Raw genomic sequence first — 23,507 nt, 5'->3', positions numbered from 1 at the left:
CGAAACAGTCCTGTCTTGTATTGTCAACATTGCTGCGTAACAGCCTGTGTGTAGCCTCTGGCAGGCTGAGGGAATACATACACAGCTGCAGCCAGGAAAAAGTGAATACAGTAGCTGTTAGTGCAGAGCCTGTAAGGAAATACACCGCTTATACTCAAAAGGGAAAAGCTCCGGTATTCCACTCTTAAGTCTGTACACGCACTCACATCCAAATACAAACACTGTCAAACACGATAAGAGACGATTATGCACTTCAAACACATCACTTCTCACCACAGTAACATTACGATTATTCAGAATAAGTTCTATTAGAAATAAGAAGCATTTTAAACAAAGACTAAAGTGGAAAAAAAAAAGTGCCCTCTTGTTGATGCATGGCATGTGCTTGCTGCCATGAACACAGATCACATCCTCTTTGTACTGTAACACACACACACACACACACACACACAGACACCACATTCTTTAATAGTTTAGTGTGATGCTTTGGATGAATCAAGAAGGATCAAAATAACAAAAAAAAAGCCCTCTTATGCTCACTCAGTCTTCAGGCTCAACAGCCAGTGCATTTCAGTTACTCTATGCAAACCACTGACACTGGTCAACACACACACACGCACACACACACACACGCGCACACACGCACACACACACACACCAATTATTTTCCATACTGGAAACACACATTTATACATAACTTCTATGTATAGGTTTTGATAGAGGGCTACAGAATATGTTCAGCTAAGCGTAAGAAACCTGAATGAACAGAGAGAAAACAAAATGCATTTCTATCCGCTGGATGAGATGATATTAAAGAGCATAGCTCCCTGGGTGAGCAGTCACATTAACTGACCTGTGCTGTCTTTTTCCACACTGTGGCTTTAGCAAGGAGGTGATGACAACCTCCAGTGCAAAATAAAGTACATTCATGATAAAAGCAAGCATACCATGTAATGCTATAATTTTTTATCTCACATACAAAAGAACAGAAATAAAACGTACAATTAACTATATTTGCAAATCAAAGAAAACTGCTGCGGACAGCAGCAAACATTGGGGAAAATGTAAACCTGCAGTGCATAACCTTCTGTGACGATACTGTGAAAAGTAGATTAGCATCAACTCCGGCGAGGAGCTCATTCAAAATGAAGGATATGAACCGTGGTGTGCAATTTTAAAAGTTACACAGATTTAGGTAAAACTTCGCAGGCAAGTGCAGCGTGGTGCACGGCCAAGGAATATTTTGATATTGCACAAGTGAATACACAAATGATTTGTGCGTATAGATATACTTTGATTAACATACTGTAGACACAGGCACATGTTTGCTGCCATGAATAAAAAAATAACGGTCAGAATGATTCTTAGTAAAATAAGTGTTAATATCCGGGAACGTAAAGTCAACAACACACTTTTGGGCTCATACTCTTCTCATCATACTGCTTGAGATACAAAGCCTTTCCTGTAATTCAGAAGGGAATTGGTCTATACTTCTTAAATACTGTCTCTTTTGTACATACACACATATACACATTTATCATAGATCTATACATATCTGGATATGCCCTTTACATATGAACTGTGATTCTATCTTTCCGTTGAATCCCTGGGGAATAAGCCGTTGTCAGTGGGTCCTTCTGGGAGCTTTGGGTTACTGGTTGCAGTTCTATTTGGGATGGGAGGAGAGAGGGTCGGGATTGCTGCAGGCATGGAAGATAACCACTCTGGTTCTAAATTAAACACAGAGCTGGAAGGCTGCATCTGAGTTTGGGGCACGAGGGAACTGGAAGGAAAGACTGGGTTTTGTGAAGTTTTGCTTGGAGGTTGAAAATCATCATCGAAAGTGACCCATTGCTTAGCTTGCTTTGCTACTGGGCCAGGTGGCTGGTGTCGCGGCGCAATGGCAGGTGGAAGAGATGAGGGTGCCACCATGGGTAAAGTGGGAGGAGGAGATGGGTTAAGGGCAAGAGGGAGTAAAGAAGCAGGAGCAGGATTAAGACTGGATGATGGTCCAAACAGAGACATGGTCTTTTGGAGTTGGGTGGTGGGTACAGCTGCAGGAGCTCCTGTTTGAGCTGGGGTGGGTATCAGTGGTGGAGTAAGAGACACAGTTCTCTGAAGGTTTGCTGTTGGAGGCGAAAGCTGAAAAGTGAAGTCAGGTGTGAGCGGGCGCCGCTGCTGCTGCTGCTGCTGCACCAGTGGGCCAGTGAAGGGGTTGGTGCTGCTGGGTCGGGCAGGAAGTGGGTCAGCTGAGAAAGGGTTGGGGGAGGCGCGTAGCGTCTCCTGAGAGCGACTGCGAGACGGGACCGGAGGAGGAGGGAGCAGCGTCGAGGCAAATGGTGACGGGGTGGAGAGTGAAGAAGAGGAGGATGAATCAAAGGCTTGCAAATCTGCTAGAGTGGAGGACTGGTGGGAGAAGGATGATGGGAGAGTGGTGGAGGAAAAGACAGTTGGCGTACGCCGGGAGGATCCTCTGGTCAGTGACTGGGTGGTGTGCCAAGAGGATGAGGAGGGCAAGAAATCAGATGTAAGTGTGTCAAAGGGGTCGGGCTTCCATTGTGCTTCTCCTTGAATCCCATTCAGTCCGTTTGTCTAAGAAAGGACAAAACAAAGAAAATGCTTCAACAACAAATGCACTGGGAAGATATGAACCACGCACAATTATGACTGGAGTACTTAACTATCAAATGAACCATATATTTTGAAACAAATGTTGACCCCTTGGTTATTCCTTGTAAACAAACTTGACTTGAATGACATTCATAACACAACATTGCCAAAGCTTTTTTTCCCCTCCAACTTGTTTCCCCACCCATAAATGGTGTGACGTGCACGCACGCACGCACGCACGCACCACTACAAAAAATGGTTAAAATAAAACAAATCAAAGGAAATGTCAAAATAAATTCTGATGTCATTGGATATGAGCTCACTCAACATCTGCAGCACAGTGAACCCATATGAAAGGACAAGTGACAGGAAATGGATAACAGCAAGCATCACATTTTCATCTGTTTTTCTTATTTTCCCATCCTTCTCAAATCTTTTATGGTTTGATATGTTGACGGACAAAAGAAGTAAAAACAAATGACGCTCCGCTTTATGAGCCTAACACACAAACACAAAAAATATGCAAGGCCTTATAGGAGAGCAAAACATTCAGGTTTGGCATTAAAGATAAAATCGATTACAAAATAAGAAAAAGGGAAGTTACTGGGTTTAATGTATGAAAGGTTTTAACATCAGGACTGTGCTATGGAGGATGAGACAAAAAGGTGGTTTAATATCAAGTACCTTTCACCCTGAGGGCTTCTCCAGCTTGTGAAAAAGAGACAAATGTATCAGAAAGAGTAAAGCAGAAAGAAAGACAAAGAACACTCAGCTCATCTGACAGAAAAGGAAGCAGAAAAAGATCTTTTTCTATTTTTGTAGTCTTTAACCCACATCAGTTTCATAAGTAGGTGTACAACATCTTATTTAATTAACTGGAGTTCAAAATCTGTCAAAGCGAACCCAAACAGCAATCTGGAAAAATAATCTCACTGTACTAATTAAATAATTGTGTAAGTGTGTGTTCACTACCTCCAATAATTAAATGAAAAGAAAGTTGGCAACTACCTGTGCAGCTGGGGCAGTCTCAGACTTGGCAGCGTCAGGCGGCAGAGCATGAGAGGAGCGGGAACGTGGTGGGGGTTTAGGAGAGGCTAAACTCGGCTGAGGCCCGGCGGGGGCGGCAGCAGCAGGTGCAGCAGCAGGACCTGCTGCTTTAGGGGCTGGCGCTGGCTGTGGCTGGAGAGGAGCTGGAAGTGTGGGCTGCATTGGAGGTGGAAGCTGAGACTGAGCTGGAGGGGCAGCTGGCTGAGGCTGCATGGGAGGCTGCATGGGTGATGAAACCTGGGGCTTCACTGCAGGTGGAGCTGCAGGAGGTGCTCCTGAGGGTTGAGGACCTGAAGAAGTGAGGCAAGAGTGAGGAAACAGAAAACGGTTAAGGGTTAAAGTTGCTGTGTGACAACAAAAGACTTATTAATCAAATTTCCAGGTTTATTTTTTTCTGTGTATAATTAAATTAACTGGCCATTTGAACACCTCTAAATGTAGCCTCTGTCTGAGATGGGCTGTTTTAGCTCCCGTCTCTTTTAGCTGTCCTTCCTTTGAGCCTAACATGTCCTGACTGGCTCGCAAAAGGAACCTGCCCCTCTAAGACTTTTGATCCTTACAGAAACAAACAGTGGTAGCTGGATTTCACCAATTCATCTTGTTCTTTAATCAAAATGGCAATTTATTAAACACACCAGAAGCTGTTTTAGTTTGAAGAACGATTTTGGCGACAGTTTTCACATTGGAATATCTCAGCAATGCCCCACTATCGATAATATAATTCATTAACCTCTATGAAAACGTATTTCTTTACCCAGAGGCAGGTCAGCTGGTTTGGTCTGGGCACTGGGCACAGGTCGTGGGGCTCCAGGGTGGGTATCTGAAATAGGGCGAGGGGCCCCGGGATGCACCTCTGGAATGGGCCTTGGTGCTCCAGGGTGAGATGGAGGTGGTGGGCGAGACTGAGGTGTCACACTGATTACCCCAGCTCGAGGAGGGATATTCTGGAGGGTGAAGAAAGAAAAGTGAATAGAAATTAGGAGGTGGGCAAAATTTAAAAAAGAAGAAAAAAAGAAAGAATGATGATAAATCTTAAGTATTAAACTCACTGGTCTGGAAGCACCTCCTGGTCCAGGTGCTCCTGCTGCTGTCTGCCCTCGACCTGAGAGACAAACAAACTGTAAGATAATTTGTTCCAAACAATACTGACCATGCAGGGTGTGCCCTGTAGGTTGAGATTCACAGAACAGGGACTTTTAAGATTAATAAGTTCAAGCTAAAGAAAATTTTAAAACGGCACTAAATATCATTCGAACAGACTGCAAACTGACCTGAACCTATGACAGACCAAATTCCCTGTGGCTGACTTCATAATTAATGATGACTCAGTCATTCCTGAGCTGCAGGAGGTCTGGGAGAGAGGCAGGCCTTGTTCTGTGAGCCAACTGCTTACCACAGAGAAAGCATACTCCTCATCTTTCACTATTCTCTTCTTGAGCTCCTCTCAGAGCCTGCAAACATTTTCTCACGCCACTTGGATGTCTGTCTCTGTCTAACTAACTCCGTTAACTATACAATCACCCCTGCCAACCACACGCACCCTTAATGTAACAGAGAGATTTAGCTAACCAGAGTCACCATACAAATGAGTCAGGTCACCAATAGGCTATTAATCCAAACCCTATCCTCCAGCCCAGGACAGGCGTATTTTGTATCAGGGTATTAACACATACCCAAGTAAAACACAACACAAAGATAAGCTCCCTTGTCTTTAATAGTATATGGATGCTCAGTGAAGCTTTGCATGCTATCAGGCACTCACCTGCAGCATCTGGCCGAGGAAGAGCAGGGCTTTTTTGTCCTTTGCAGCACAAAGGAAACCAAACCACATTTTGTTATACACAAACTGGAATAGTACTGATGGGATATACGTGCCCCCAAGGATAGTACGGTATAAAAAGCAGTAGCAAAAGCATATGCTGGCAATAATGCAGCAGTGCAGTGAAGCATGTGATGCTGTGAACACCCACCTGCCACCTCCAACTAATCAAAAGGGATTAGCCAAACTGAATTAAAGACCACCTCAAAGACCAAGAAATTTCCCTTCAACTCACATCATCTCCCCAGTTTTGACGACAACAATCAGACAACTACTTGTTTAGTCCGTAATGACAAAAGACACACTTGTCAGGTATCCTTTTCATCAGTATGTGCAAATGGTTTTTAACAAAGTATGGAACTCATGACCCCTGATTTATTTTCATTGTCCAACTTTTTATACAGTTGTAAAATATATTTCTAGAACCCAATGACCTCTGGTGGATGTCGTGTACTGCCAGTGAATATTAAATGGGAAGGAAGAAATATAACCTAACCTGCAACACATCTCTCTTTCTCAAACACGCACACACAAGATTAAAAAGAAGACTCAGAGTAAAACATCTGTAAATCATCAATGTCATAAAAAAGTCTAATTCACATTGATGACTGGGCGCAAAAATACAGGGATCTAAAAACAACTCCTCTCTGGTTACCTTGACTGGCCCTCCTACCAAGCCGTGGTTTGGGAAACTGGACACAGTCTTAAAGTCAAAGAGGGAAAACGATGTTTTGAAAATAAAGTACAGAAGGACACATGATAACCAATTTATTAAAACCAAAATTACTAAGTTTTGGTGTTGTTGAAACATCATGACAATGTCTACTATGTATATATATGTATATTACATACTACTCAGAAATCGAATAAATACAAGAAAGAGTAACCAATGTCTAAAACACTAAGAATACTGCAGGACTCACAGAGGGAGTACAGAGGGGGAGACACTAATGACTATATAAGAATTTATATCAGGGGTATCAAACATAAGGTCTTGGGGCCATAACTGGCCTGCCAAGACTCTAACCTGTGAAGGACGTCATACATTTTTATCTTTTAACCGCGTTTTAAAAAGTTTCACTGCTTTTCTTGCTGATGAAGACCTCCACCATGGCCATTCACAACACATCAACATAATAAATTATAATTAGTAATGTTACACATTTACTTTTTAGAATTTAAGCCCAAAGATTCATACGGACAGATTTCTTTCACTTACCACACCAGCATTTCATTATAACGTAGCAAAACTGAGACAAAATGTTGAAAATAAAACTTCTTTATGCTGACATAAATCACTGGTTTCACCGGTCTGACCCATATCGGATCTAAATAGGTTGTATGTGGACTGCAATGTAAAATGAGCTTGACATCCCTGATTTGTATCAACTACAAAAAACAAACAAATAAAAAACACACACACACACACACACACACACACACAATGGAGAGTACTGGGAGGATGCACATTTAAACTTGACCTAAGTGGTCTTCAGCACATTTCAACTGACAAACTTCATAAACACAGTTAATTTTGTAGCTGCTCCCTGTAAACCAAACAGATCCAAATATCTCATCATGACACCCCAGCTGAAAAGCTCCAGCTAAATCCACAGTCCATCCAGATGTGTGTGTATTCATTAAGGTTCAGGTATATGTTGCATTAGTGTTTCAGCAAAAAAAAAACAACAACATACATTTGGGAGAAGAATATTGTGTGTAAATTAAACTTAACTATAAGCCAATTTCAAAAGAAATGCCTTTAAGCCTGAGCAGCTCTCAGTTAGCAAAATTTAAAAAAAAAAAAAAATTCAGACTATATAATGTTACGTTATATATCCAGCAGAACATCTGGTGTTATTTGCTCAAGAGCATCTCTATGACAGCTGAGCATGTATGGCCAGTAATTATTAATAAGCTTTTTGTAATATGTTATTCCTACAAAGCTTGTTTGTAATTAAACTCTAGAAGCAAAATGATGACAATATTCAATATTTACATTAATCTGAAATCTCATAGCATATTCTTGTTTTACAGCACACACACAGACTAAATGTTCCCAAATCAGCACCGATTCATTGCTCCTGTCTGCGTGCAATTCAAATGAAAAACAGCATCTGCTACATCCAGTGCTTACACACATCAACTGCACAGCAATCACTTTACCTCCAGAGTGCCTTCTAATTGGCTCAGGGCTCACGCCTGCTTTAGAAATAAGGCAAAGCATGTGGGAAAGTGAAAATGTTAGCATCTGCCTACATGCCATACAATACCGGGGAAAAATATTAAACTACAAATCCAAATTCAAATTAAAGATTTATTTAACAAATTTTCTCTGAATAGCTCTAATGGAAAACAGCACTTGCTAAAAGCAAACGCTTACGTAATGTAAGCATTTAACTACATAGCAATCACTTTACCTCCAGAGCTCCTTCTATCTGGCAGAGGGCTCATGCCTCCTTCAGATATCAGGCAAAGCATGGAAAAAAGGTGAAAATGTTATTATCTGCCTATATGTCACAAAACCAGGCAGAATAATTAAAAAAAATATATCCAAACTTCTAATTAATGTTAATTTTTAGCTGCTTATCGATGTATAGCTGGCATATAAAACAGTGCCTACTGCATGGAATGCTTAAGCAACCTAAGCATTTAACTGCACAGCAATCATTTTACCTCCAGAGTGCCTTCTAACTGGCAGAGGGCTCATGCCTCCTTCAGAAATAAGGCAAAGCGTGGGAGAAAGTGAAAATGTTAAACTCCACAATGCAATACCAGCCAGAAAAATCAAATCTACAAACTTCCACTTAAAAGTGACATCTATTTTCTCTAAGGTTGCCTGCTTATCTGTTCTTAAAAATCAGGCTTCAATGAAATGTATGCATGACTCCAGAATTTACTCTACCCGAAGGTGGTGGTGGGCGTTGTGGAGGTGCTGGTCTGGCAGGGGGGGCGTTGGGGCGAGGAGGAGGTGGACGTTTGGGCTCCAGGCCTTGAGCTGTGGGGGCACCAGGCTGGAAGTCAACAGGAGGCCCTGTGAGGAAAAGATATATATGTAAGAGGTAAATTTATTTATTTAAAAAAAGTAAGTAGATTAAGTGACATTTTTCCACATTTCCAAATGGGTCGAGAAAATGTATTCCTGCCCAGTTTAGAGACATTGTGAAAACATGCACATTTTCCCCAACGGTTTTTATACAATTTCTTGATCTAACAAAGCATCTGTTTAGTTTGGACTTAAGAAAAGATTATGTTAAAAATGTCACTTAAACATCTCTCAAAAAGAAAACAAGTAGTTTACTGTAATATACACATCATCTGCCAACACTAAACATAAATTACATCATCACGTATAACATTCCCTGATATTCCTTCCTCAGTTACAATGGACTTCAATCTACTCCCACACATTACAAACAACAAAATTACAGTTTACATTCCAGCAGACACAGACCGCCATGAAAGCACTTCTTTACTAAGTGCCGTATTTACCTTGTGATGGTCGGGAGGGCTGTGCTCCACGGCTAGGTCTGCTGGGTGCAGCAGGTTCTCCATGGGTGGGGGAGGGACAGGGGCTACTTCTGGGAGAAGGGAGAGGGGAAGATCCAGGGCCAGTCCCTGCTCCAGGCTGCAGGTGCTGAGGAAGGATCTCCTCAACCTCCTCGTCCACATCACCTGGTACGGGACACAAGAGGGCATGAATTAATAACTGGAAACAGTGCCCTACAGCCATCATTTATAGTGCACATTTTTCAGGGTAAGGACTGGGATTGCTTGGCAGCCATTCTTCACCTTCCATGTCGTAATCATCATCACCCACGTCTGTATCTTCAGCAAGCAGGGTGGAGCTGGCAGATGTGGGAATGCTTCCACAGATCCTCTCCACACTCATCTCTTCCTCCAGACTCTTGATCCAGCCTGGACTCTTCAGACGGATATCGATCACCTTGCCAAGGACCTTAAATGTAAACCAGGTGATACAGACAAGGCAGAATAAAGAGAGTAGTTACCACATACGCCACCGACAAAAAAGGGTTGATAGACATTTATATGAGAGTTTAATAGTGATTTTAAATGTTTTGTCTTTTAGCTTTGGAATAATTTTATACTCGTGAAGACTTACAGTGGAAGCACTGAGAGACAGAGCAGCTAGAGCAGAGTACCCTTCCAAGAAAGTCACCCACATCTTCTCCTCAACGAACCTGCCCAAACAAGGCCACTGTCAATACACACTAACCATCTGAAGGTGATATGCCTGCCTCTTTGTATTAAGATATCAGGCTCACCTAATGAGGATAACTTCTCCAAAATTAGTAAACTTTTCCAGCAGCTCGTCTATGAGTGCATCATCAAAGTAGTCGTCAGGCCCGGAGGAGCAGAGTGACACCAGAATGGTCCCATCTGGAGGCCCCTGCCGGGCAATGACATCCTTGTAGACCTGATGCCGAGCCTCTGGGTCCACTTCTAGGATGTCCACATCTATCACTGCCACCACAGGCCTACAGATAGATACAAGGGAACGCAGGTCACTCCAATGATAGCGGCACTTGATTTACAAAAAAATGCCACATTTTAACCACCTCTGTTTCTAATCTATGTGATGAGATAGTTTAACTTTACAAAGTTTAATCTAAACCTTCACACTTCTATGCATGCTGTGAGTTACCTGTGGTCTGAGGTCTTCAGCTCAGCCCTTCCGTAGTACTTTAAAGTGCCAGGGCTCCAGGTTTGTTCTACATCATCATCACTATCTCTAGATGAAGAAGCTGCTGCTACTATATTCATCTCCTGGGCTGTAAAAAATACACAAACACAAATATATATCAATGCAAGCATATCCTGAGCTCCTATTTCTATTTTTCCTGTGTTGCTTTAGAGATCTGTAATAAAAGGGAAAAATAATTTGGTTTAGATAGGTTATACACACTGACTTTGCATCTAACCTGTTTTGTCAAAGTTCCACTTTCTCCTCTTCCAAAGTATACGGTCAGTCCAGGCGGGCGTGCGGCACTTCTCACTGGTGTCATAGTCTTCTGAGAAGAGGTCATACTTATAGGTGGGGGCAAAATCTAATTTTCCCTCAATAAAACCTCGAAAGACCTGTGGAAGACATTTTTAGATTAATATCTTCATCACAGGATCTTTTTTGTAATCCAAAGTACATTTACATGAAGTAAGAGACCATACTATACAGTCATTTTATATAATTAACATTACAACACAGAACACTCAATTTTTTATTTTTTTTTTACAAACCAAAAGTTTGATATCATGAAAATCACAACATAAATTATTTATGTAAATCTGACATATTGCAATATATATTGAAACAGTGAAAAATACTGCTCGGCTGGTATCATCACATTGTTAGCAATGTCCAGGCTCAGTCCCACAAATTAGCAGACACTCAAACATGGATGCGTAAAGTATAACATCTGCATAATTATGCATGTGTGCTGTAGGCTTTACCAAACCGGCATTCTTCTGGTCCAACAACTGGTCCCCTGCTGTCAAGGCATCCCAGTTCTGCTGCTTGATGAGATCTTTTACTTCCTCATTAGGCAGACTTATACGATAGTTAAAGTCTCCACACCAGAACACATAATCATGTGAATACAGCAGACGGCCCTGGAGGGTAAGATTTATGTTATTAAGCATTTGACTTAGACAACAGGGTGTTTTCTTGACTTAATAATGTTATGGTTATTACCATGGGGAAGCTGAGTCTGCGTGTGATCTCATTGTAGTCGTCATTCCTCTCTTTGACCTGTGATTGGCCGGCAGCAAAGTGGGAGCAGACGAAGCAGATGCTGGTGGTATGGAACAACAGGCGGATTGCCACACCTCCTTTATTACCTGTGGCGCCACCCATTCCAGTTTTTACAGTATCAACAGCTACATCCCTGGAACACAACGAATATCAGATTACATCTACTACCATACACCCCTAATTATATAACTACTAATGTGGTTTCTGTGCAGCTTATACCTGATAAATGGTGCATGCTGTGGGCGGATGAAAACAAAAAGACACACTCCCACCAGCTGCTCTGAGGCAAGCAGCACATACTTGTGGTCCCGTGAGATATTTTTTTGGAGCTCAGCAGCCCACAGCTTCTGGTTGGTAGTACTGAGACAGGAACAAAATGAGGCATTACAGTGCAGATGATAAAGTTAACCAAATTATCATGTTAACTGTCTAACTGTTAGAAAACCCTCAAAGCAGTTCATGTCATAGTTCTGGCATTGTCTGATGACCTGAGCAAGTTTTAGCAAACTCAAAACTGTAAATCTGCAGTCATTGCTGGAAACAACTTTTTTTTCTACTTTATTTTTCACTTTTAAAGCAATCAGTGTATCGTTGAAGCTTATATTTCTTATCTTCAGTTTTTTAAAGGAAAAAAAAAGAAGCTCTAGTGTTGGTGTAATAACTACGAGACAAAGTTCTTTAATCTTAGATCACGATCTTGCACACATACCTGGCACTGACAATGTTTCCCGCATTCAGTTCAACCATTTCCTCGAAACCGATGGCAAAGATATCTATGGGGTTTGTTCTGCTGTCTGTAAAAAGGACAAAAATCTAATTAATGATCCATACGTGTAAACATTCTAATACCTTGATATATTCCATCATAAGAATATGGAGGTAGTTTCTAGATTTCAATAAACGTCTTTTAACTACACGTGCATTATTTCAGTTTTAACTAATAAAAAGTATGTTGGCATAGTATTGCATAATTACTGTAGGAACAGCAAAAGTGATTAACTATACTGTACCTACAGGGTGCTGATAAAGGACAGCAAGCAAGTATATAACTGTACAAGTTAGTCATAAAGTATCAGCATCTTAACATTTATACCAATAAGCATTAAGTACCAGAAAAGGAGCATGAAAATGTATTCATAACAATTCACCTTTTCTAGAAGCATTAATTACAATTTATTGTACTCTCTAAACGTTAAATGATCAGATTTAGATGTGACATCAAACTTATTTTGCCATTCCAATTGCTATCTCAGTTTCGTGAACTTATATAAGCAGTAACTTTTCATATTTAGCATAGACATGAGAATTCTTCCCATCTAAGGGAAAAATGTGCAAACTGTCAGAAAAACAAACAAACAAAAAAAAACCCACCCAAATATTTCTCTTACCCAATAAATACACCTAATAAATCTAAAGATATATAAATATATATCTGTAGATTATATATACAAAAAGTCCAAAACACTGACATACCCTGGAACTCAGGATGTCCTGCATTCTTTGGAGCATCCAGCAGCCAGTCGTTGAGTGTCTGGTTGCGGAAAGCAATGCTTCGAAACTGTTTACCCCCATTGACATTCCAGGTACCGATGCAAACACGAATCTGCTTGGGCCTTGTGTATTTATGGTAGTTCTGACACATTCCCAACAATACTCTTGGAGATGCTGCAGAAGGGAAAGGATTTGAATTAAAATGTAATTCTACAGTTAGTTTAGTAAGTTTATGTATATATGGACGGCTGCACTCAGGGTAACAAAACTAGAATGGGAAACGCTAACCAAAAGCAACAAAACCAATGGAAAGGTGGTATTCATATACTATGAATGAAGACCACAACAATGTCATAAAACATGGGGCATGGGAGAAAAGGATGCAAATCAGAGCTTGTGCTGAAATACAACAAAAGGTTCACATAATCAACCTTGGTAATGGTTCACTGCTGTCTGTAAAATTCCACTTAAAGGCGTGTTACATTTCAATGCAAAATTAAAAACATCTTTTTTAAAAATTACAGTTTAAGAAGCCTGATGATATGCAACAGATAGTCAATTAAACCACTACCAACACTGGTTTTCAAACAAATGGAAAATAAAAAGTAAAACAAATTATAGGACAAGGTTATGACAGGGTAAAAAAGATCCATCCACTGGTAGCAGTCTGCCAGTTACTATACCTGATTGTAAGACAGGCTCAGTGACTACAATTGTGTGCGAAAGCAGAGAGGGAGAGAAGGGAAAGAAGTGTGGGTTAACCAGCGCTGTAACAGTTAATACCGGCAAAGCAGTCAGTCAGGCCGGAAGAACGTTAATATTAAGCTTCCCACTTTAGTGACACAGTAGCTTTTGGCTAACAGGGCTATAACATACAGGAGCATACAGAAAACATATCTAAGCAAATAATTTTGTCTTGATGGCAGAGAAATAAAATTATATTATGAACATTAAAATGTAACTATTCACCCCAAAATTTTAGGCAAGATACATCCACTAATCCAATGAACCCCCCCCCCCCAGCATTTACCATAAAGACTGGAAGTGGTGAGCAAAGCCCGAGCTTTGTCTGCCAAATCACTGTTGAGTGTGGAGCCTAGCCTCAGGATGTCTATAGCCTCCTGCTTTGAACTGTCAAAGAAGTTGTTCTGGATGGTCCGAGTCACAGAACGAGCTCCATCTTTCAGCTTCCCCGCCTACAATAACGACAGGTATTCACACACAATGCAAAAAACAATTACATAAAGCCACCTTAATTTTTAACAATGCTCTCATTTGGTGTGAAGGGCCTGTACTTTCCGTTCCAGCAACGGAGAGAACAAAAGAGGACCACTTCAGAGAGATCAAATGAATACAGATTGTGACAGAAGAACTTTAAAATGTCACTGACTGATGCGCAAGACCGTTTGATTTACAGACACTGATAGTCTAGACTGATTCCTTCAGGTTCCAAGAAGATATCAGACAGTGCCCGATGATCATTCATTTTTTTCTTTTCATATTTATGTAAATCAGTGATGAGATCTCCATGGAGTGTCCACAGCAGGTTTTTCTAGGACAGGGAACCCTCAATGGCAATACGACAAAGAAATAAACAGAGGTCTGAACTAACCCTCAATCATCATCACCATCCTCATTTGACCCAGACATGGAAATCAATAGTTCACCACGACGGCTCAAAACAAAACATCAACTATCTTGTTAACTTACCACACAGGTAGAGAGGTCCAGAGGACAGCCGAAAGAGACAGCACACAAGAGTTAAGAAACAGAAGCACACAGTTCTACACACAGAAGATCAGCTGTCCATGCAGAACTGTCACTGCAGGTACTACATGCCCATTATTTATATTACTTACTAAGTCCATACTTGTATTATAAACTGTAATTTATGCTTTAATATCCAAGTTAAAACTAACATTTTAAAATTCATGTCAAATAGGATAGGATCATTCCTATTTTTAAATGACAGCTTTTTATGCTTCCCCCTCTGTTTATATACTAGAATAAACCCATCTTTGGTTCGGTGCATGTCTATCCAGTAACATGACTGCAGTTCAGACATATCAAATGTAGTTTTTAATATTTAAAAGGTCACACACTTTAAATATTAAAAGTTGTGACCTATGTAGTAGTAGTAGTAATAAAAATAATAATAATAATCATCATCATCATCATCTATCCAGAAGCAACAATTAAAGATTGCTGGAATATGCTGTGCTTTATCAGGTAGGCCATAATCTGGCTGCTGGCAGGGAAATTGAAAAATTATTTGAAGTGCTTCAATTGTGAATTACTGCTAACCTGCGTATCGTGTGCATTTTTACTGCAGTAAAAGTCTGTACCTTGGCCTTGCCATCCAGAGCCCCGGTGCCTGCATAGATCTTACTGACGGAGTCACCATTAGCGGACCACATGGTCCTAAAAACCTCTTGAAACCTGGCCACCAGCTGTGGTTTCTCTGTCAAACCCATTTGTTCCAACTGCTTAGGCAGCATCTGAGGAAAGGAGGGTGACAGGGGTCAAACTAAAATCCTCTTTAAAGACTACAGGAGCAGACAAGCTCAGCAGTACTCTTACCTCGAGAGCAAAAAAAGCTTGGACACTGTTGGTTCTATCCAAACAATCCAGGCAGTTGGTCCTCATAGTCCCTCCCTGAGTCCTAAAACCACACAATAAAGAGTTATTGCAGCTTTTTTTCTCCCATCATGTACACTTAAAACTTTCACTGGTGCCAATGGCATAATAAAACACCTGTCTACACAGGGTATCATTAAAGGCATTTAACTTATTAGTTTACATAGTGCTAAAATTACTGCATGACTTGTGAACATATCGTGAACAGAAGCTTCAACTCAAATAATAATCAGATGCAACTAAAAAAAACAAAAAAAAATTAAAAGGTACAAGGGAATGTTTTGGGTTTGATTTTTTGCATAAATAAAAGTGATTCTGTGTTTTAACAGTAACAAGAAAATTTTTTTTTTTTTTTAAATCCATCCTCTTCCACTTATCCACTTCAATGTTATACAGTAGATTACAGATCGCTCATGGGGTAAGAGGTCGGGTACGCAGGCATGCAAGCACCAATTTCTCACCTTAATATCCCAGTTTCTCCAGAATAGTAGAAGAAACCGCACTCTTCTACGAATTTGTTGAGCTGGGGCTTGAGGACACTGTGAAGTTTGTCTGCCTTTCCACCTTTCACATTCTGATGGTAGTCAAAGTTCACCATTTTCACTGCTGAAGCATGTTCTGATGCTTTCAGGTGACTCTAAAATGGTGAGACAGGTAGACTTACTTCCTCAAAATCAAATCTATTGCAAAACTATTTTGCATGTAAGGTGTGTTGCCTTAACTGAAGGGCAAATTAATTTGCATTGCAAATCATTGACCTGAATTCTTGAAGCATGTCATGGTAATGTGTGAACATCCTGGTCGCATAGTCAGAAACCATTTTATATATTTTAAACACAAACTCAGCTCACTGATGACATCAACAGCATTTATGGCAATTAACCCTAACATATGACACCTTAAGTCCCAACATTTCTAGCTGCTGCAAAACATGTAACATCTTTTGCATTTGCAGCTATATGGGGTTTTATACTTCATTAAGTAAACTTCCTGTGTGGTTTGAGGGCAACTACAAGACTACAGAAAAAGACAGGGTTCGAGATCTTATGATAAAGGGTAAAAATAGAGGATGCTATGGTGTGCAAATATGTAAAATAGAAACAAATGAATAATGCTCTTTACTGACTCATTCACCAGAAAATACAGCAAGAAACTGAGGTAGTCTTTCTTGAGCAGCAGTACCCACCCACTTGAAATATTTTTCCCTGCCTTTATGGCGTGGGCTTACGTGGACACAACAGAGAGAATCTGTTTGAACACACATAGCTTACTGCTAGTGTATTTTGGAATGTCATCCTCAGATAAATATCTTACAGCACGTCACTGTTAACAGACAATGTATTGACCTCTCACCTGAAACGCTTTGCTGAGCATGTGTTCCCCTTCTTTACTTCCAAGCAGGTTGATTATCACCTGCTTACCATACAACCGCCTCAGTGCAGTAAAGTGTCTGCAAAACACACAATCTGATATAGTAAGCACTTTATAAAAATGACATTAAGCAGATTTCTTATGCTTTACAAATTTCGCTTAAAATAAAATAAAAAATTCATACTTTGTAACAATAATTAGGACAGACAAATACAAATGACTCATCTATGATTAAACACCAACAGCCTAGTTTGCATCAAAAGTCCTGTCACTGTAGCAACCTTAACACACAACTCTGTGGCGTACTGTTGTGTTAAACGATGCAAACGCGAGCGCTTCACCCACATTTGCAACTTAAATGGGACCTGTAATAAAAACTTATTTAGAAGCAGCGTATGAATAAATAGTCTGACAACATTAAACTCATGCAGCCCTCAGTTCTTAACAACAACACTGATAATACAACAGCAGCAGCAATGATGAACCTGTTTGCACACTGTGAAGTGCAAAATGGCACTCGTTACTGAGATTGTGAAAGAAAACGTGTTCCTAGTGTCCAAAACAGCAGCACTGTTCCTGTAAACACTATAAAAGCCTTTATTGAGAAAAAGCTCGTGGTAGTCCTTCATCAAAGCACCTGATCAACAAACTAACGTGAAGAAAAGCAAACTTTTTAGCTGCTCAATCCACCGCAATCTGTTTTACACAGCGAAAAATTGAGGCTGTGACTGAAAACTGATGTGAGTAACTTGTTATAGCTTTGCAGATCTTGACAGATCTGAATCCTACTGAACACCTATAGGAGACAAAGACAGTGCTCTTTATCACTACTAAACACCAAAAGAGGGATTCTTTTATAAGAATGGTGTTCAATCCCTCCAGTGATATTTGAGAGTTATGGAGAACTGCTGAGGTGCTGTTCTGGCAGCATCTGGTGGCCTAATACTTTCTAAGACACTTAATATTGTCTGTAGGCCTCTTATCTTAATGTTCCTCACAGCTTAAGATTTATATATCCACATGTGGCTCAAATGTTCTCAAGCTGTTCAAGAAAATGTTCAAAGCTGTTCTGAGCTGCACTCTCTTGTTCCATTGTCACTTGTAAGGCCTGTTCCTACCTTTTAATCTACCTTGCCCCTCTTATGAGATTTCCTCTACAAATGAATGTGGGTAGAATCCAGAAAAAGGACATTTCTATCCATGTCAACCAAAGGCCTGCACAGGACCTTAAAGCCTGCCTGGAATTCTCTTCTGGTTATTTCTTACAAGGGGGTTATAATCTTACTATAGCCTGTCTGTTAACACCACTGTTAAGATATGTGCTGAATTAAAAGTGATATGCAAAAGCTTTGACTGCAGTCATATTACTGGAATAGAATACATGTGTAAAAGCAAAAGCTTTTACAATGACATTCTTGGCTGCAAACAAAAACTAACCAGATATCACAAAGGATGACTCATCATCCCTTAGCTGAATAGATATTAGAAAGATTAGTAGCCCTGACAACTACTTGGAGGGAAAAAACAAATAATATGTTACACAGTACTAATGATTTAAAGTCTAATATACATTCATATTCATAACTCCATTAAAATGCTCCACAAAAAATGAGTAGAATCCAAAAGATCTGGAAATCAAAGAAGTGCTGACAGAACTCTGTAAGACATATCTGCTGGAATGCACAGTGAATGACATGGCTACTTTGAGACTGGTTGGGTAGCTGCTGTGGGCTGATAAGAATGGAGTTCATACTATCAAGGTGTAACCCACAGATTCGGGTCATCATTTTTGTTCTTGATGACCTGAGTGTATGCTTCAGCAACAATGCATTGAGCTTAAAGCAAAGGAACTTGCAGCTCTGTTCTGTTGTTAACCCTACAGCTGTAACAAGCCAGTTCACAGTGAAATTCTAGAAAAAAGAAAAAAAAGTTTCATTTTATAAAGACTAAAGTCAAATTGTTCTTACTGGGAAAAATCTTAACTTATTTAATGATTATTAAAACATTTCTGTATGTAAAGAAACATTTCTTTTTAGCAGACGGACATTAAGACATTGAGAGCAGTTTCATTTTTCACTTTTTTGATATTTAAATTTAACCATAAATGATTGTATTTAATGAGGCACAAATAAAGATAGCTGTCAAGAACAGGCACACACACACTCATTAATTGAAATAATGACTTCCAAATTGAATGAACTACCTGTGATTAATGTAAACCACAGGTTATCAAGACTGATGGCTAAATAAGAGCTACTAATAAACCAACCTCTGAGGACACACTGCAATTAATGCCTTCTTCACAGACCTTAATAGTTTTCCTCTACTGTGACGAGTACATGAGATATACAGGAATAATATAGCATTTCCTCTGTGGTTCAGAGGAGTGGCTATCTGTGGTAGGCCAGATAAAGCTGCAGGAAACTGCTACACACAAAAAGAGCTGTGCACACAAAACAATTTAATTACCTTTCAAATGCCGGCGCATTTGCCTCAAATCCCCTTGAGAGTTTGACACGATGAGAACCAACCTGGAGAGACACAAGTCACAGTGTCCTTCTTTGGTGAAAGATACCAAAAAAGTCTGTTTTCTAAACACACACACATTGCAGATGACCAGAAAACCCTATGATGACAAATGGATTTCGGAAAGAAAGTGTAGACATCTGAAATGAGGAAACGAGCTCTTAATAGGGCCCAAAAAGAGAATTGCTTAGGAAAAGAGCAACATAGGTGCAAAATGGGGAGATTTGTTCCAACAAAGACACTGAGCAGCAGATAAATGATACATTGTAATTGATCAGCATTTTCCCACATTTAGCCTCTTTTTCTCATATTAATTCTCATTTTGAAAGTATGCTGATACTGAGCAAATCATCAGTCTCATAGGCAAACATGACCACACGAGTAGACCTGGATAGGCTTTGCAAGACATTGGCATTGTGACTGTACTACGCAAGTCTCTTGACTCTGCAGAGCATGTCTCTACTTGTTCCTTTGTTATCCCTACCCATTTCTGCCTCACTCTGAGTTTACATCTTCTCTTCTCATTTGTGCATGGTGGCTCAGTGGTTAGCATAGCAAGTAATCCTGGGTTTAAACCCAGGAAGGGCCCTTGCTGTGTTGAGTTAACATGTTTTCTCTGCTTATGTTGGTTTTCTGTGGTTTCTCCCACCGTCAAATAACATGGCATCTTAAGGCTGGCTATCTGGGCCCAGGACACTCTTGCAAAAGAGACTCTTAGTCAGCAGAGTTTTACTTCCTGTATAAACAAAAGTTGATTCTCTCTGTGTTCAAATATTTCTCTTACTGTCTGTGACAGCTTGTTAAAACAAGAAAAAAATACAGCAACACTCCCTCATATTTCAGCTAGTGACTCAGGATGCTTTCTGTGTCTAAAAAAAACTGTAGTTTCTCTGGAGATAGTACTCGGTAATAGACCTCAGTATTGACTTTCATTGTGTTGTGGAAGGTTTTTACTTCCCTAAGAATCTTATATTTCCCTTTATTCTGCAGTGTGTGTTGAGCTTAGAATTAATCTGCTTTGTTTGCTTCTATGCGCCAATGTGGCCGAGCCTGGGCATGTGTGGAAGGGCTAACATTTTTGCTCCATGCTGTTGTCATTTGTCACTCCTCTCTTTCTCTACTGTTGAGCAGGTCTATGCTTTGCATATTTTATAACTTCCTGAGATGGCATCTGAAACTATTCAGGTTACAGCTGTACAACTCAGACCTGCAGAATAACTGCAGTCAAATCAGTTTTCTTACTTGCTCTGAATTCAAAAGCATCTACTGTTCTATGCAACGTTAACTAAATAAGCTTTGTCACCAACTACAGGAAGAGTTTTTTCACATTTCGTCTACTAATCTATAAAGCAGTAACTTATTAAATAAACATTTTCAAAATTATTTAGAATTAACTAAGAGGGATCAACCAATCATTTGAATGATTTACAGCCTTAATACTACACTACAAATATGATTTGTAGACTAATTAATATCTATGTCTAATGTGCACTAACTGAGAAAAAAAAATAAATCAGTAAATTTTACCATTGATAAACCAAATGTACAAAACCTGCTCAGGAGATATTAGAGAGTATGAGGAGGAGAGCTTAAAAGCCACAACTGGTGGGGATGAAGATCTAAGGCAGTGCTTTAAAGCAGGAGGACTACAGTTTTGTCTGAAAACAACCCCAAGCCCAATACCCAGTGTTTTGACCAAACCAATGACTTTGTGGACTGAATAGGTGATTAATTTGGTCTTAGCTTTTTTTAAGAGCTCCTGCAAAATTGAAAAGCTCTGTCCATATTATCAAATTAAATACTCATCCAGTTGCCTGGTGAATATCAGCGGACACAATGAAGGGAAGTGCTTCGGGAATGTTTTCAGATCAGGTTCTCTCACCTGACCAAAGATGTCTGGGAGCTGAGGAAAACAGAAGAATGCCCTTTACCAAACACTATCACTGTCATTAACCTCCCCCACATCTGATCTAATATTCCAGACTGTGCAATGTCAGGATAAAGGGAAGAAAATCCCACTTGTGTTCTTTGTGATGCAAATTAAATATGTGATTCCACTTCCTGATCAAAATATCAAAAATATTTTTACTCTGTACAGATACTGAGTATAGGAAGAAAATTCCATCAAGGGATTCCCTGATTTCCACAGATATCCTTTGTCATTGCACAGGGGAACACCTATCTGCAGTCTGAAAGCACCAGCACCAGCAAAGCCAAAAAAAACCACAACACAAACAAAAAAGTTATACCAGGTGGAGGTTCTCAGCCAGTCTATTAGGGTGCCGATTCTCATTCAGTTGCAACAAAACACCCTTAATGGACTTTTTCTGAACACAGCAACAAAATGTGTTAAAAAGTGTGTGATAAATATATGCACTCCATTCCCTTCACACTGTCTTAGACAGACACATCTGCCATTTTTAAACAGTAAAACTTTTTTTGGCTTGTTCTGCAAATGACCAGTGCCAGTTTCATCAGTTCTTTAATTCACGCACACTGTTCCAGCAAGCCAAACTGAGCATCATCTATAACTACAGCATCAATGATAATAATGACCAGCTTTTTAAAAAACAAACAAACAAAACAACCCCCCCCAAAGATCAGGCCTACTTTCATTTTTTTTTTTTTAACTGTGTGGCTTAATATAGGAAAACCACAATCAACAGTTGTATGGGATACATTTAGCTTTCATTACCTGGATTCCCGGCTGTTCCCAGAAAAGAGAAATGGACCCACGGATCTGTATGAAGGATGAGACTTTATCATCCAGGAAAATAACCTGTTCAAAACAAGATTACAAATTTGGTTTAGTGTATAATGTAACATTTTATGAAAAGAAATTAAATCCTAAAATAAGTAAGATGGGAAAAAAACTAAACAAAAAATACACATTGTATAAAACATCCATCTGCATAGGTGTATACTCGCGTGTGGTTTGTAGCTGAATTTTCAGGAAGCAAACGTAATGTAAAGCAGAAATCATAAAACAGACTATGTGTCGTTATAGGGCATGAGCACAACCTGTCAACACATGTTTGATCCTCAGCTTTTTACGGTGTCATTTTTATGGCAAGTATAAGGTTCCAAAAACTTTAACAGATTTCACCTGCTCAGTTTCCACAAAGTTGGCCACTTGTCCATCATCATTTGTTCCTCGGACATTGAATCGCGTGCCAGCACGCTCTGAGCTTAAGCGTGAGAAGATGCATGCCTTGGCTTGTTTGTGCCCTGCATAGATGGTCCTGATCTCCACACCCCCACACATCAGCCTCAGCAGCCAGTCGTCACAGTTTACACCGTAATGTTTTAGGTGCAGATGCAGAGATTGATTCCTAGTGATTCACAAAGTCAGATGTAACCGTAAACACAGAGAGCAGTTTTGCAAATCACAAAAGTTCCCCATATCACAAAATGAGAAAAACCATAAATTATAGCATATCTATAATGTTGGAACAGTAATGCTTTTAAGTTCCTACCAAAAGAAGCGGTTATCTGTAGTGTCTTCTATGATTCTGCGATGTGCATTAAGACTCAAGTCCATGCTGACTCCAGTGGAAGACCAGGCAAAGTAGAAATGTCCTGAGTTTAGGACCTTTCGCACCTCAGCAATTCGTTCCTCATCTCCTGGATCATTCTTCAGTGATATAAAGTCTGTCTGCGTGACCCTGAAAACTTCTGAATCCTGCACCTTGCCCACAGAGCTACAGCCTGTCACAACTACAAGACTGTGGAGCATGGAGTCACCTGTGAAAAAAAAAATGTGAATATGAAAAAAAAAAATTACCATATTTAGTGCATACCCTTCTCTTATTTCCAGTTTTCATATTGGTTTTTTTTTTTTTAATTCTTTGACACTACTAAGATATCTTTCCAAGTTCAAAATAATTCTTTATCTTATACTGGGTATGGGTGAAGCTCCTCAGTTCATTCACTATCTGAAGCAAGCCATTTCAGCTACTCTCCTTTAAAAGGACAAATTCCCTTTAAGCCAACTATCATTTGATGGGCTAGCAAACAAACAGACTGAACAGCAGGTGGGTGGGGCTGCTATGCTCACAGCCAGAGTTGTGTGCCTGATATCACAATATGAAGGATATTCTCTCTTTCTGACATCATGAAGATGCAAGAGTAGAAAACAAATTCCTGGATATCAAATGTTTAGAACTTGATAATCTGACCTCACTGTTTAAAACACAATTTTAATATTAGCATCCACAACTGTAACATTATATATAT

The 23,507-nt window shown here is 39.8% G+C and overlaps 1 protein-coding gene across 6 annotated transcripts in view; it reads right to left on the bottom strand.

The window, feature by feature from the left end:
* Positions 1 to 951: 951 nt before the first annotated feature.
* synj1 (synaptojanin 1) overlaps positions 952 to 23,507 on the bottom strand; it is a 24,404-nt gene continuing 1,848 nt past the window's right edge. The window contains exons 4-35 of one of the 6 annotated variants that reach the window (XM_005746589.1): positions 22,748 to 23,015; positions 22,378 to 22,603; positions 21,967 to 22,050; positions 21,154 to 21,174; positions 19,215 to 19,276; positions 16,728 to 16,824; positions 15,836 to 16,011; positions 15,318 to 15,399; positions 15,083 to 15,235; positions 13,768 to 13,933; positions 13,421 to 13,444; positions 12,720 to 12,911; positions 11,956 to 12,040; positions 11,466 to 11,606; positions 11,187 to 11,379; positions 10,946 to 11,104; positions 10,420 to 10,576; positions 10,143 to 10,269; positions 9,763 to 9,975; positions 9,600 to 9,678; positions 9,269 to 9,434; positions 8,969 to 9,151; positions 8,382 to 8,510; positions 8,153 to 8,191; positions 7,897 to 7,935; positions 7,643 to 7,681; positions 6,132 to 6,179; positions 5,420 to 5,458; positions 4,707 to 4,759; positions 4,412 to 4,601; positions 3,619 to 3,947; positions 952 to 2,592 (exon numbers count right to left, since the gene is read on the bottom strand). In XM_005746589.1, the coding sequence (XP_005746646.1) occupies positions 1,588 to 2,592; positions 3,619 to 3,947; positions 4,412 to 4,601; positions 4,707 to 4,759; positions 5,420 to 5,458; positions 6,132 to 6,179; positions 7,643 to 7,681; positions 7,897 to 7,935; positions 8,153 to 8,191; positions 8,382 to 8,510; positions 8,969 to 9,151; positions 9,269 to 9,434; positions 9,600 to 9,678; positions 9,763 to 9,975; positions 10,143 to 10,269; positions 10,420 to 10,576; positions 10,946 to 11,104; positions 11,187 to 11,379; positions 11,466 to 11,606; positions 11,956 to 12,040; positions 12,720 to 12,911; positions 13,421 to 13,444; positions 13,768 to 13,933; positions 15,083 to 15,235; positions 15,318 to 15,399; positions 15,836 to 16,011; positions 16,728 to 16,824; positions 19,215 to 19,276; positions 21,154 to 21,174; positions 21,967 to 22,050; positions 22,378 to 22,603; positions 22,748 to 23,015 (4,964 nt within the window). In that variant the 3' untranslated portion in view covers positions 952 to 1,587. Of the gene's footprint in view, positions 2,593 to 3,618; positions 3,948 to 4,411; positions 4,602 to 4,706; positions 4,760 to 5,419; positions 5,459 to 6,131; positions 6,180 to 7,642; positions 7,682 to 7,896; positions 7,936 to 8,152; positions 8,192 to 8,381; positions 8,511 to 8,968; positions 9,152 to 9,268; positions 9,435 to 9,599; positions 9,679 to 9,762; positions 9,976 to 10,142; positions 10,270 to 10,419; positions 10,577 to 10,945; positions 11,105 to 11,186; positions 11,380 to 11,465; positions 11,607 to 11,955; positions 12,041 to 12,719; positions 12,912 to 13,420; positions 13,445 to 13,767; positions 13,934 to 15,082; positions 15,236 to 15,317; positions 15,400 to 15,835; positions 16,012 to 16,727; positions 16,825 to 19,214; positions 19,277 to 21,153; positions 21,175 to 21,520; positions 21,599 to 21,966; positions 22,051 to 22,377; positions 22,604 to 22,747; positions 23,016 to 23,507 lie in introns of all 6 variants that reach the window. The other 5 variants (XM_005746590.1, XM_005746591.1, XM_005746592.1 and 2 more) reach the window with 5 other exon arrangements.

The sequence above is a fragment of the Pundamilia nyererei genome, unplaced genomic scaffold (genome assembly GCF_000239375.1).
Source record: "Pundamilia nyererei isolate P.nyererei 1_Seehausen unplaced genomic scaffold, PunNye1.0 scaffold00180, whole genome shotgun sequence".
Lineage (NCBI taxonomy): Eukaryota > Metazoa > Chordata > Actinopteri > Cichliformes > Cichlidae > Pundamilia > Pundamilia nyererei.
This window is presented reverse-complemented; position numbering and strand designations above follow the sequence as displayed.